Source organism: Propithecus coquereli, unplaced genomic scaffold (assembly GCF_000956105.1).
Source record: "Propithecus coquereli isolate 6110/MARCELLA unplaced genomic scaffold, Pcoq_1.0 Scaffold322, whole genome shotgun sequence".
Taxonomy (NCBI): domain Eukaryota; kingdom Metazoa; phylum Chordata; class Mammalia; order Primates; family Indriidae; genus Propithecus; species Propithecus coquereli.
Window position 1 is genome coordinate 357671 of NW_012148864.1, and position 13199 is coordinate 370869.

Consider the following 13199-nt stretch of genomic DNA (forward strand, 5'->3'; position numbering starts at 1 on the left):
TTTACAATACAGGTCTCTTTTCCAAAGCCAGCTCCCTTGTTGATGTGAATAGAAATGTATGTTTTAGTTAAAAAATTCCAAGGGTACGATGGAGTGATATGAAGGACAGAGCCAAGGCAGTCCTCTGTACAAGTCACAGGAATGCAGCTAAGGCTTCATGAAAACTTCATTCTGCTTTGGTGCCTACACCAGCGAGACAGCCAGTTTCTAGGCTATTTCTTCTGTGAGTCACCGGAAGCACCCTGCACGTTTCTAAAATCACCAGTAAAGAATGAGTACTGGTTGTCAAATGGCTGAAGAGCTCAAAGAAGCTTTTTAAATTAGTTAAGATTATAATGTTTTTATATTATAACATCTGTTCTGTTAGGACAGTGGCTCTCAAAGGTGTTCCACAGACCAGCAGCATCTGCCTAGGGAAGATAGGGATGAGAATAAAAAAATAAAAAATAATTCAGGAATAAGTCTCTATAATCCATTTTCTTAGAACCTGATCACAATGCCTGGATTATTCCCTTTGCCTACACATACACACTGCCTCCTGCTCTCTAAACATAAGTGTGCACACAAAGAATGGAAAGACCATTCTAATTTGGAAAAAACAGGGGCATTACTTCTTCCTCTGCACCCCCAAATCAGAGAGAAAGGGCAAGCATGCATTTGAACAATCCCTTCTTCTAATTAAATAATTGGAAAACTTGGGTCTTTCAACTCTCACATCTGTACCTTTCTCTTGATTTGTTTCTTCCAAAGATTTACTAAGGTATAATTCCAGGCAGCATTTCTCTCCTCTGTGATGAAAAATACAACACTAGCACCACCTATCAGGGCAAACTGCCAAGGCAAAAATGAGCTCCCCATTCTGAATCAGAATGCACATTCGCTTTCCAGCCGTCTCTGTGACAAATTCGAAATAGATATGAGCCGGGCTTCTAAAACTTAATACAAAAAGAACAGCATATGCCTTCTCTTTGAAGAAAGTTATTCATCCAAATCCCCTTCTTTGCTGCCGTTATTCTTGGGGCTACACCCTTCCAAAGACAGCTCCACTCTTCCTTCTCCCTGCCGAGGCCATCACTAAGTTTAGACAATAGATTCTCAATTACTAAAACCTGCGCTTTCCTTTTTCTCTCCACAACACAATCTAGTGCAGAGCCTTATCAGATTTACTTTATCAGGTTTACTACAGTTTACTAGCTCCCCTCACCCATATCCATGACATCATCATTGTCATTAGCACCCATTATTGGGCCTTTCGTATGGGTCAGGCCCTGTGGTAACTTTAACTTTACATATTTTATTTTATTTAATTCTCCTAACAACCCTAACAAATAGGTACTATTCTTTCACTTCATTTTACAGATGAGAAAACTGAGGCTCAGAAAGATGTAAGTAATTTGCTCAAGGTCATTTATCTAGTAAACACTCAATACAGGCAGGTCATACGCATTCTGACCTGGGGATTTTAATTATGACAGTCTATAAATAATAATAACCACAACAACCCACAACAGTTACATTTACCATTCATGGAAAACTTCCCTATGTGCTAGGGAATACTGTTATAAATGCTTTAAATATGTTAACCAATTTAATCCTCACAATGACACTATATTAGTGTCATTAGACACTATAGACACAATAATAGTAGACACTATTATTAACATCATTCTATAGATGAAGAAACTGAGGCCCAAAGGAGTTTAAGTAACTTGCCTAAAGCAAAACAATTAGAAGATGGAGGAGCCAGTGTTCAAACCTAGGCAGACTCTATACATTTGTCAAAACTCACTTAAAAAAGGTGAATTTTGCTATATGTAAATTATACCTTAATAGCTTGATTCTAAAAGTTATTATCTTCAACTATGCCCTTTCCTTAACTTCAAAACCTAAAACTTATGTCTCACAGGAACTCTTTCTTGAATAAATCTAATCCTCACCCATGTTTCTGTTGTTTTCTTGCTTTCTGAAGGTCAACTCTTTGTGATGTCAACCCATTTCTATCATGGACACCCAACTGTTTCCAGTGCCATGATTAAAATTTTCAGTGCATACGGCACATCCTCCAAGATCTTGGTTCCAGGTGAATATTTAATCATAAGCAGTCGACAAAGCTGGTCTTCACACACTCTGTCATACAAATACAGTAAAGTGCTCCACAGTAAAGCTAAAACCACCCACCACATAGGATATTTCTTTCCCTTGACAATCTTGGTAGCAAAGCAGTAACTGGTAAAATAGAAATAAATGTTATAGTCTGAGATTTGGAGTGCATTTCAGAGACCTAACAGTGGCAAAATGTATAGACAAAATAAGGTCCCCCAAACTGCTCTCATTTTAGGAATATGCATCCCGTCTTTGTGTTACTTCTGGGCAAGCAAGCTAGGGTAAATCCTAGCTTGGGCAAGGATGCTATGGCACGGTAAATCATCCAACAAAGGTACCCATAAGAAGAGCACACAGCTTTTCAGGATGTTTCTCTCTTAATAAGCAAATTTCTAGGAATACAGCAAAATGGTCCCCTGCTTAGCACACCCCTCCATTCAAAGCAGTGATTTTTAAAATGTAACAATTTAATTATCAGGATACAGATGCTCTGAATGGCTAAGTAGGTCATTGTGTTCACAGGGCAGATGTCAGACCAGCTTGCCAGATGACAAAAGATATAACTCTGGGCTGTTTTTATTCCATTTATACAAGACATAACTCACACATTAGAACCTCTGCTGTTTACAGCTTTACTCTAAGGATCTATTAGGAGGCTCCAAGAAATTCCCTTGGGCCACTTACACCTTCAGAACTTAAAATAACCTGTGCATATGGTAATATGAGCCTGACAGACACAGTCCTGCACCCAGCCAGGCAGAGCGGCTGTAAAACAGCGTCTGTGTTTTAGTGGCATTTTGTGCCTGCTACATTCCAGCACTTATGATTTAGTAATGTGAACGTATGTGTATAAAGACCTTCCACCCTTCTCTTGCTTATTGCACACGAGGAGCTGTCACTTAATGTGCAGGGGTTATGACATATGTCCCTTGTGCTATATGAACAGATCCCCCTAGCTCCATTCACTCATACTCAAATGCCACTGCCCACTCTCCTTTCCCTAATATTAGCTGTGCTCTCCCCACAACTCCTGTATGCCCTCGCCCCCCTTTACGTCCATCTGTGGTCTCCAAGACTTCTCATCACCTCTGCAGAACTCCCTATGTCCCCCAAACTCTGTAACCGTTTCCGGGCCCCACCACTTCTCCAGATCGCCATGACTTCTGCAGACCCTCTCTGCAGGTTCATCACCTCTGTAGACACTTCCATGGGCCTCATTACCTTTGCAGACCTATCCATGGCACCTTATTACCAACACAGCCTTACCACTCTCCCCTATTGCTCGTGCAGACCCCTCATTACTCACTGCGACCCTCCCCACGCCCTCATCACCCGCATTACTCAAGCAGATCCTCCCCCCACGGTCGCTGATCATTTCTGCAAATCTTCACCAAGACCTTCCCCAGTACGTGCAGACCCGCGCCAAGCCACTGCCACCGGCAAACGCCCCCTCGGCCGCCGGCTTCCGGGCAGCCAGCCGGTCCCTCCCTCCCGCCCCGGCCTGCCGGACTCACGGGGCATTCGCGTGAGCACGTTGCGCGGCGCCTTCCTGCTCCGACCCGGACCCCGCCGGCGCGCTCCGGCGGCCCCGTCCCCTTCCTCTTTGGCCACCATGAGGCGGCGGAGGCGCTGGATGCGCTCCGGGTCTGGGGCGGGGGCGTCCGTGCGGCGACGGCTCCTGCCCGAGGGCCCCGCTGCGGCGGCCGCGCCTCGAGCCCGCCCGCGCCCGCCGGCCCGGACGCCGGTCCGGAGGAAGGTCTCGTACTCTGCCAGGTTGTTGAAGCAGGGGGCGTTGGGGTAGGGGATAGGAGGCAGGCGGGGCGCGTACAGGGCCAGCAGCGGGTCGAAGCTGTCAGAGCTGACATCCAGCCGCGGGCTGGGCGGGCGCGCGGGGCTCCCGGCGCGAGCCGACCTCGCCCCCCGCTCCCGCTCCTCCATGTTTGAAAGGCCCGCAAGCCGAGGCCGATGGGAAGAAGGAGCGGAGCCGCCAGAGGGCGGCACTGCGCAGCCGCACGGGGGTCGCACTGCGCCGGCGCGGCCGCCGGGGGGCAGCATCTGTCCGCGCTCTGCCCCTGCGCGCGGGGCGTGGCGCGCGTCTCGGACCGGCCCGGGCCTCGCCCCGCCTTCGCGCGCAGGTGACAGGTTAACACTGTAGCTGATGATCTGCTGTAATTCACCTTTCTGTCTGATTGTCACTTACGGTGTTTGTTAATACTCCGGATTTCCCGGGTGTGGAGCCCAGATCAGCACTTTAACATCCCCAGGTGTTTACCTGCTCTCTGGAATAGCAACGGCAACCTATTCCTAGCTGGAGCTGGCAGGAAGGGGCGGGAGGAAGGCAAAGAAGGTCTCAATTTGCTTTCATGTTGAATAGTGCTGGGGCGGAGGTAGTAGGGCGGTTGGCCTACTTGGCTCAAATTATTTAGTTTCTCTGGGCCTTATTGTCTCATCTGAAATAAAGTAAAAAAAAAAAAAAGGTACCTACCTCATAGAATTGTCCTAGGGATTAAGAGATGTTGCATATAGAGCACATAATAAATGCATGTTAGCCAGTAATGGTTAAATATACAATGGAACTGTGAAGGATGGGTGGATCCCAGTTCTCCATATCCTACACCCTATGCATAAATTAACTTCCACTGAGACTGGAGAGACCTTAGGGTCAAAGAAAATTCATTACATCACTGATTTTCTAAGCATTGCTAAACAATTGGAGGAAACAAGGAGCCAGTTCTTGGAGGACAGGCTGGAAGATTCACAAGACTGGATGATATCACTTGTTACTTTAGAGCCTCAGTTCAGCAAAATACTGTTTGGTTTTGATATTAACATGAGAGTCTACTCTAGACTGAAGGCCCAGATATTACCTCCTTGTCCAGCATAGCCATTCACCTACAGAGCGCACATTATCACCTTCCTAATTGTCACCTCTCCCAGACGGCCATCAGCTAGTATTAACTGTACACTAGTTGCTTTTGTGCACATCTTAGTTCCCTTAAGATTTGGAAAGGAAGCCCAGGAGAATACTATAGAGTACCTTAGAGAGCAAGATGAAAATTAATATACAACTGTGAAACATACATTGGAACGAATAAATACTATAGTAACAAAATAACCATCAAGCAATGGCTCCTAAGAAATAGCATTACAGGTTTAATTATGGCAAGTATTAAACCCAGTTTATCACTTTGTTCAAAACCCCAAAGCTGCAGAACTGCCATCAAGTCAACCAGTAAGTGCTTGTCCTCATATCTTACAACAAAATACATACAATAGCCTTTATAGTATCACATAAGATGCATGTAAAGCACAAAGTTCTTCTGGGTGGTTTTGTCTCAAAAATTTGCACTTTAATGTCTACTTGTCTATAGTTTTGATATAAAATGCTATCAGCTTACCATTAAGTTAAATTTGCCAGTCAAGAGCAACATTGTCTTATTGCTTTGCCTTACCTATCACAGTATACCAAGGGCCTCATTGTCGAAGGTGCTGTATATTGACAACCCTGTGCATCAGCTTTTGGGGTTAAAAATCAGATTGCTGAGCCCCAATTCTTCATAGAGAGAGCACCTGAAATTGGCATTTTTAAACAAGCATTCTAAGTGATAATTTTGCATCCCGAAGTCTGTGAACCACTGCTGTGATGAGGGTATGTGTATCCTGGTTTACCCAAAGACATACACAAAATTTAGATTCATATACTGTATTTGGATAAGAAAAATAAACAAAAAAGTAGACCAAGGGAGTTGACACTTTTTTTTTTCCCCTCAGATTTTAGCAACTACCAAACAAAAACCGTATCTCCTAGTCCTGAAGAGTTGGAAGACTAGGAAGGAAAAAAGTGGCATCGACAGATGGGGTGTCAATTAGTGAAGGATGAGGCCAGCCGTCACCCTTTCAAAAATACATTTTCTTCTCGGCTGTAAATTCTGCAATGCAAGGCCAGGCACTGGGACATGGGCTGTCTCTTAATTAATTCTTAATAGAGCCAGATAATCTTTTTCCTCTAAAATATGAAACAGGGACAAGAGGAAACGTGAGTTCTCTCACCACCTACTCCCACTACCTCCCCCTTCAGAGGCCAACACCTTGGCAATGAGCAATGACCTCTACTGTTCCTCACCCACCTCCACTGACCCAGCAGCAGGTGGCTTTATTATGACTTTGACACCGGTTACCTGTGACCCCAAGGGGCATGCTGACCCCTCTGCTCTTGAACTCAAATGTCATTGTTCTGATTATATAGAGGCTACCTGAAAATCTTTCCAGGAAGTCCATAGGAAAATGAGTTTTAAAACTGAAGGATCTAGAGGACATGAAGTAAATGGTTCTCCATCCTCACTCACTCATTCTCACATTTTCTTTCTCTCATGTATATGCGTAATTCTTTCCTCTCACAGTGGCCTTGTAAACTATGTCCCCAGGATGATGATCACCATCCTGACAACTCCATTAAATCAATCCACAGAATGTGTACCTGAGGACATGCAAACCACTACCCATTTGTTCAGCCAAAGTTGCCATCCTGGAGACTGGCACGAAGCTCTGATTTTCCCTGTAACTCTTGAATTCAGAGGCATCATGCAGGCATTAACCCATATTTATCTTCAGCTCTGCCAAAGATGAATGCAAGTAGATGGGTGGCAAAGGTGAGATTTTCAAGGTCACTGGGTTCTCTAGTTAAGAATAGGTGGGTGATAAAGTTTGGGCTCCTCTTTTATCATAGGTGAAAAGAGCTGACAGGTTTTTATAAGATTTATGTCATAATCTAAAAATGATTCATTCTGCAAGGCATGAAACAGCTCTTGCTTTATAAAAATAGTACCACGATTTTTTAAAAAATGCACTTCTACCAAAGGAACCATGTTCCAACACTGTTTAAAAAAAAAAAAAAAAAAAGGTGTTCTGCTTAAGCAGAACAAGATATACCACCCCCATCCATCCCCTCTTTCCCTGTGCCCCTCCCAACTTGAGTCATGCCATTCCCGGCACAGTGTTCTGGGCGGTAGGGATGTTAGGGCTACTGAAGGCAAGGAGACTTGGTTGAGGTGGGCTTGGATGGCTAAGCACACCAGCACTAAAGAGCAAAGGGTCAGCTGTCTTCATCTAGAATCTCCGGATGTTCCTTCCAGAAAGCATCCCCAATGATATCGCAATGCAAGGGCACTGGCTTAGTCCTGGTCCGGGTCACTGCCATCTTTTTTCCTTCCATTTCTGCTGGCAGCTTAACTTCTTTTGTCATGACTTCATCCACCTACAGGTAAAAGGAAAGTAGTGATAATTGTTAACTCAAGAGTAAGATTGGGAGAAAAGAGGAAGATGTGGGGGAAGTTCACTTTTTTACTTTATATACTTCTGACTGCCAGATTTTTTTATGTATATACATATATATGTATCAATATGCATGAAGTTCTTTATAATTGTAAATACTTTAAAAAAGGTTACATTACTATATTCTGAAAGAAATCTTAGGAACAAAGAAGGGATCTGATGTGTTCCCCATTTGCAATAACTATAGAATTAAAGGTATTTCTCTTCTCCCACCTGCATGAAGAAGTATCTAAGTTTGTGCCAAAGAACAAATGTATTTTGAAAATACTAATAAGGAAGGTAAAATTGCCAGTGGAATGACTAGCTCTCAAAGGTAGGCTTTCGTACCTGAAAATATTCATTTCAGAAAAAAACTACATAGAAGGAAATAAATTTAGAGAAATTATTATGCTCAAGAGCTGGTACAAGAGAAAATATTGGTAGAATTAAGGATTTAGGTAAATGTACAGACTTATTACAGAATATTAAGTATGAATGTTTGGGGAATCTCATGAAATTTCTGAAAATAATTTACAGATATTACATACAACATCTCTTAGTGCCTCATATTATAGTTGTCATGGGATGGATGGGCCACTTAATGGTATTTTCCAGCGTGGGAGGAAGTATTTTTTCAATGTTCTATGAATGCGAAAGTCCTCCTATCTGTACTATATATACCCTTCTAAAAGGGTTTTGATACAGGGAGAGCTTATGACACAGAAAAATAATATATTCTGTAATTCTACTTACATATAAGAAATTCCAGACCTCTACTTACTGACAAAATGAGCACCTAAAATAAGAATCTACAGCATCTCCTTTTGGAAAGGATCTAGTTTGTGTTAGCGACTAAAGTCACATCAGCATACACGTAGCAGGCAGGACAGTGCTTTGGATGGGCACAGGCCCTCTTTTTTCCTGACTTCCATTTTGCTTTGAACGTAACATTACCTTCTGCCATATTAACACAGTCCCTTTCCTATACATTGGTGGCTCATTATTGTAGTTGATGTTGAATTCAGAAAACAAAATCTCATTCTTTTCTGCTGCAAGAGTTCCCTGAGGAAATAAGAAGAGAGATATAAAAAGCTTTGAATGTCTTCTTTCTCCCCTAACATTACCATCCATTTGACCTGCCATCTAAACTTCCACAAACAAATCAAGAACTGGATTTTATCAAACATCTTAGAGTCACTAATGAATTTTCATTTTAAGAGCAATTGAAATCTTTAGATGTCTACATTCATAAAATCCTCTTCTGTAGCAAACACTGGCTTCACAAATCAAGATTGTGAAGGAGTGGGAGGAACTAATAGTAACTGAATACCTATCATGTACAGGGTACTTTATGTTTCTTTTCTTATGGGATTATCACAACTATCTCCATTTTAGAGATAAGAAAACTGAAGCTTAGAAAGATTATACAAACTGCTCAAGGTTGAAGGTTGTCTTTATTCTCCTAAGAATCAAAATCTGAACTTGGCTCTCCCAAACCTAGATATACCCACTGGTATTCCTATTATTGCTATATATAAATCTTCATCATTAGTATTATAAAAAATGGCAACCATTTATTAGTAATTACAATGTATCAGGCATTGTGTTAATATTAGGAATGGTTACAACACATTACCTCATTTCAGAATTAGTCACTCTACAAGTAACACTTTTTTATTACTGTTACCTAATAAAACCAGTATTTATTAAGCACTTACAATGTGCTTCATATTATTCTAGGTGTTTTACATGCATCATGACATTGAATTCTCACGATAAACCTATGAGGTAGGAACTACTGTTTTCTACCTTTTACCTATAAAGAACTGAGGCAGAGTGGATACAATTAAACCGAAACATGATTTGAGTATGGTTATTTGCCCTGCAGAGCATGGACTCTTACCACACACAGGGGTCATAAACCCAAGAAACTACAGGCGCCCAGCAGGGAGTGACAATGAGGAAAGAGGCTTGCAGGACTGACAAAAAAGAGCACATGCCCTGTCTACACAAGGCAGCCCATCCACAGCTCCAGCCACGTGTCAGCATGTGGGAATGCAGAGCCAGTGTCATTACTTCCATTTTCCAGCTGAGGACACAACGGCTCAGGGAGAAGTAGTAACTCATCCAGGTTTACAGAGCAAGCAAGAGCAGAGCTGCTACTATTATGATTTTTTTATATCTTTTCCAAACAAAGCTGTAAAGGGAGCTAAAAAAGAATGTAAAGGGAACGTTAAAAAAATGTTATGGGAGAACCTACAGCAAACTGTCCCCAGCTAAGTATTAATGTAGTAAGATCTTTATACCTGTAATCTCTCTTGGGCTTGTACTGGCGTTAGTCCAGACTGTTGTATAAGTGTCCAGAAAACTGTATTATAAAGATTATTGATGTGACCTGTGAGGAGAACAAAATAACAATGTTTTTATATATATATAATGCGTGTGTGTGTGTGTGTGTGTGTGTATAAAAATAAAACCTTTATTCAATATTCACACTTACAGCCCTGCCCCTCTCCTCTTAAAGTAAAGAGATCTCAGAAACATTTAGTGACTTGCCCAAAGTCTTACAGAGGGAGCATAGAGAAAAGGAGTAGGCAGAGAAAACTTACTCCCTAACAAGTTTTATTTGATCATTTCACTTATGCATGGAATTGGTGGTTTAACTACATCTGTTTATTTGGTGCCACTTACAATCTGCTTGCCGCCAGCTGAGGTAGTCCCTTAAGGTCTGATTGCTGGGATACACCACAACTCTTCCATCAAAGCCTGGGGGATACAGAAGAGGCTGGTCCTTAAAGTAATCCCGCCAATAAAACACATAGCTGGAGGCGAACTGGGAGGCCACGTGAGTCATGAACTTACTTGCAAATGGAAGGCATATTGGGTGGAGCAAGAAAAGAGAAAACACACCGTATTAATTCAACACCATGATAGGGCCTGTGGGTGCAACAGAGAGATTACACAAACTGTTCAGCAAACCAAGAGATAAAATACATTTGGCTAAGAAAAACTTTTCAGTATTTCAGTTATGTATTTTGAATGCAGCCTGCCTCGCCTTCCAGTCCTATTAAGTAATTTACCAATATCAAATTTTTCTCTGTAGGATGTGATATGAATTTATGGTTCAGGAGTTTTGTTTTGTTTTTAGTCTTGGAAGAAGACTTAAAAACATACCAATTCATTGTATGATTTGTTTCCTGTAAAGAGTTTTAAAATACTGCCAAATCAAGTATCAGATTTGTCTATTTTATACTGACATACTCCTTAATTAAAAGTTTAAATAATATTGCAATGCATGTAGAGACTGTCACTGGCTAAAGCCAACCTATGAATCATTAATATTACATTCTTATGGTCTCTGTTTCTAGTTTTAATGTTCAAGGCTAGGTTAATCTAGAAACTTAGTTGATGGGGTATGAAGGAAAAAGAATTAGATAAAGACGCATATGTAATGTTGAGCTATCAGGTGAAAGTACAACAGTCTAAACAGGAAATACACATACACTCTGCAGCTGCTAACATTGCAGACGTCATCTGTAGTCTATAAGTCTGCTATTAAGATAAACAGAAAACCAGAGGCTGGTGGGAAATATTCTGAAGAAAGGAACTAGGTCGTGGAATTACCTGGCTCTTCTTTTAAACCAATTGCTTTTCCGCTTGAACACAAAGCTGTATTCATCACTCTGTCCATATGCAATCACAATATCCTCCAGTTCATCCATTACAGTCTGGGCACATTTGGTCATTAGGTGGAGAGCACGGCTGTCATTAGGTTTTGCAAAACGGTGCTTCTCAGCAAACCTTCATAGGAAAAGGAGAAGAGGGAGTAGGGAATGGATGGAAGACAGCTTGTCATTAACAATACAGATCACAGAGACCATTCAAAGATAAAGCTACTGTACCAGCACTGTGAACCCAAACACTCCACTAGCCGCAACCTAACCCATTTCCTTAAGAACTCCAGTTCTTGCCCTGATCAACTGAGAAAAAAGGACATAATTGCTAAGCCTCGATTCCCCTTTCTGTGAAATGGGGATAAAGAGTATTTACCTCATCGGGTTGTCCTGAAGGTTAGGGAGAAAAAAACAAATCTAATTATGCCTGGCTCCTAGTAAGTGCTCAATAAACGTTAGTTACAATGATCCTTATTAAAAATGCAGCTCTTTTCAAAAATTAAATTCCCATCTTTTAAAAAATTGATGCATAATAGATGTACATAGTTTCAGAGTAATTCCTTTTTTCTGTTTACACTTCTTTCTCCCTTTTTTCTCTTCCTTGAATCCAGTCCATGTGGTCTGTGACTGATAATGAAAAATGGACAACACTGTAAAGTGTTGTCCATAGCAAGATTTACACAGACCTCTGAGCAGTGAGCATGAAAAGATAGCTAGTAGAATAGCTGGGCAACCAACTGAAGAGCTTAAGTACTGCACCGGGGAGTGACTGTTTCCACCCGGCCCTTGCTAATAGGTCTCTGCTCACTTAATACGGGCACTACAGGCCGGCTCCTCACCACAGGAGCATCCCTTCCCCACCCCGCCCCACTCCGCCCCACCCCGCAATTTAACTACCCAGACCAGCCAGCGTTCAAGCACAGTGGCAGCCGACACAACACGGAGATGCTCAGTGCCGCGCACTCATTGGCTGCCGCGTTACCCCGGTAACCGTGAGCGGGGGGGGGGCGGTGGGGTGGAGGATTGCGACAGTAGGTGCGGGAGTCCCCGGAAGCGCGGGCGCACCATGCGGCCCCGAGCCGAGCTCGCTCACCGATGGAAATTCCTGCCGTCCAGTCGCACTACCACCCAGCAGTGGGGCAGGCAGGTGTCGTCAGCCTCGAATTCCCGGACATACTCGAATTTGCTTTTTGCCATGGTCGCCTGCACCCTTAGGCACCGTCTCAGAATGACGGAAGCTCCAGCCAAGCAATCGTGAACCTTAATGTTGCGAGTGGCCCACATTCCCCCCGCAGAAAGGAAGGGACCGGGGAGCCCCGCCCCGGAAGTTTCTCTTTACCTCCGTGGCCGCTCTAGCCGTAGGGAGGTCTGCATCCCTCTCGCCTCTCCTTCGAGCTCTTATTCCACGCGGGGACGACAGGCCGGTTTCCATTCTTCCCTTTGCTCTTCCCACGCTCGTTTTTCTTTCTCCTCCCATCCTGCTACAAATCACTCTCAACGAAGTTTTAAAAAATTTTTCCTGATGAAGTTAGAAAGTGTAACTGTAACTTTTTCCCTTTCCAAGTAGCATTTATTAATTCATTCCAGAAATGTGGAATATACCGAAAATACAATTAACAATATAAAGTGACACTTTATATCCCCCTCTTCTCCGTCAAAGTATTGTGGATGGTTCCTTCCAGTCTCTTTTCGTGCATGTGTGTTTACACAGGGAACACAAAATAGGAATCATTCACCTATACAATTGTTATATTTTTTCACTCAGCTTGAGTATTTTCCAATGTCATCGACTATTCCAAAGTGTGATTTTTAAGATAAAAATGGACTCAATATTCCAATGATGGGCATAATAAAATAACTTACTCAACTTTTACACCTTTAAATAATCAAAGACCCAGTTTTGATTTCTTGTTGCTGGTGGATAATATTAATAGTATTCACCAGCTCCACAGTAGTTACTATTTGTGCTGATCATTTAGCACCTCACTGAATCCTAGCATCATGGAGCTGCATGGGTCTTCCAATCCCTTAATTCCCAAAAATAGTTTGTTCATACACAGCCATTATAAATTTTGTCATATCCATGTGCTACCTTATTTTATTAATATTATT

General features: G+C 42.4%; 2 protein-coding genes across 2 annotated transcripts in view; both read right to left on the bottom strand.

Annotated features, from left to right (window-relative positions):
* Positions 1-4091, bottom strand: part of LSM11 (LSM11, U7 small nuclear RNA associated) — a 9284-nt gene extending 5193 nt beyond the window's left edge. Inside the window, exon 1 of the mRNA XM_012650390.1 lies at positions 3618-4091. Within this exon, the coding sequence (XP_012505844.1) occupies positions 3618-4041 (424 nt within the window). The 5' untranslated portion in view covers positions 4042-4091. The remainder of the gene's footprint in view (positions 1-3617) is intronic.
* Positions 4092-6894: 2803 nt separating this feature from the next.
* Positions 6895-12488, bottom strand: THG1L (tRNA-histidine guanylyltransferase 1-like (S. cerevisiae)). The gene is made up of 6 exons (XM_012650383.1): positions 12181-12488; positions 11038-11214; positions 10105-10274; positions 9720-9808; positions 8368-8475; positions 6895-7357 (listed from the first exon to the last, which is right to left on the bottom strand). The coding sequence occupies exons 1-6, from the start codon at positions 12369-12371 to the stop codon at positions 7196-7198; spliced, it is 897 nt and encodes a 298-aa protein (XP_012505837.1). The 5' UTR covers positions 12372-12488; the 3' UTR covers positions 6895-7195.
* Between the last annotated feature and the right edge of the window lie 711 nt (positions 12489-13199).

Bases quoted from the DNA above. Each gene is read 5' to 3' on its own strand.
- THG1L (XM_012650383.1), bottom strand. From the start codon at position 12,371: ATGTGGGCCACTCGCAACATTAAGGTTCACGATTGCTTGGCTGGAGCT. The intron at 11,215-12,180 runs GTGAGCGAGCTC...TTTCCTATGAAG, and splicing joins GACGGCAGGAATTTCCATCG to GTTTGCTGAGAAGCACCGTT. The intron at 10,275-11,037 runs GTAATTCCACGA...TCCATTTGCAAG, and splicing joins TGGTTTAAAAGAAGAGCCAG to TAAGTTCATGACTCACGTGG.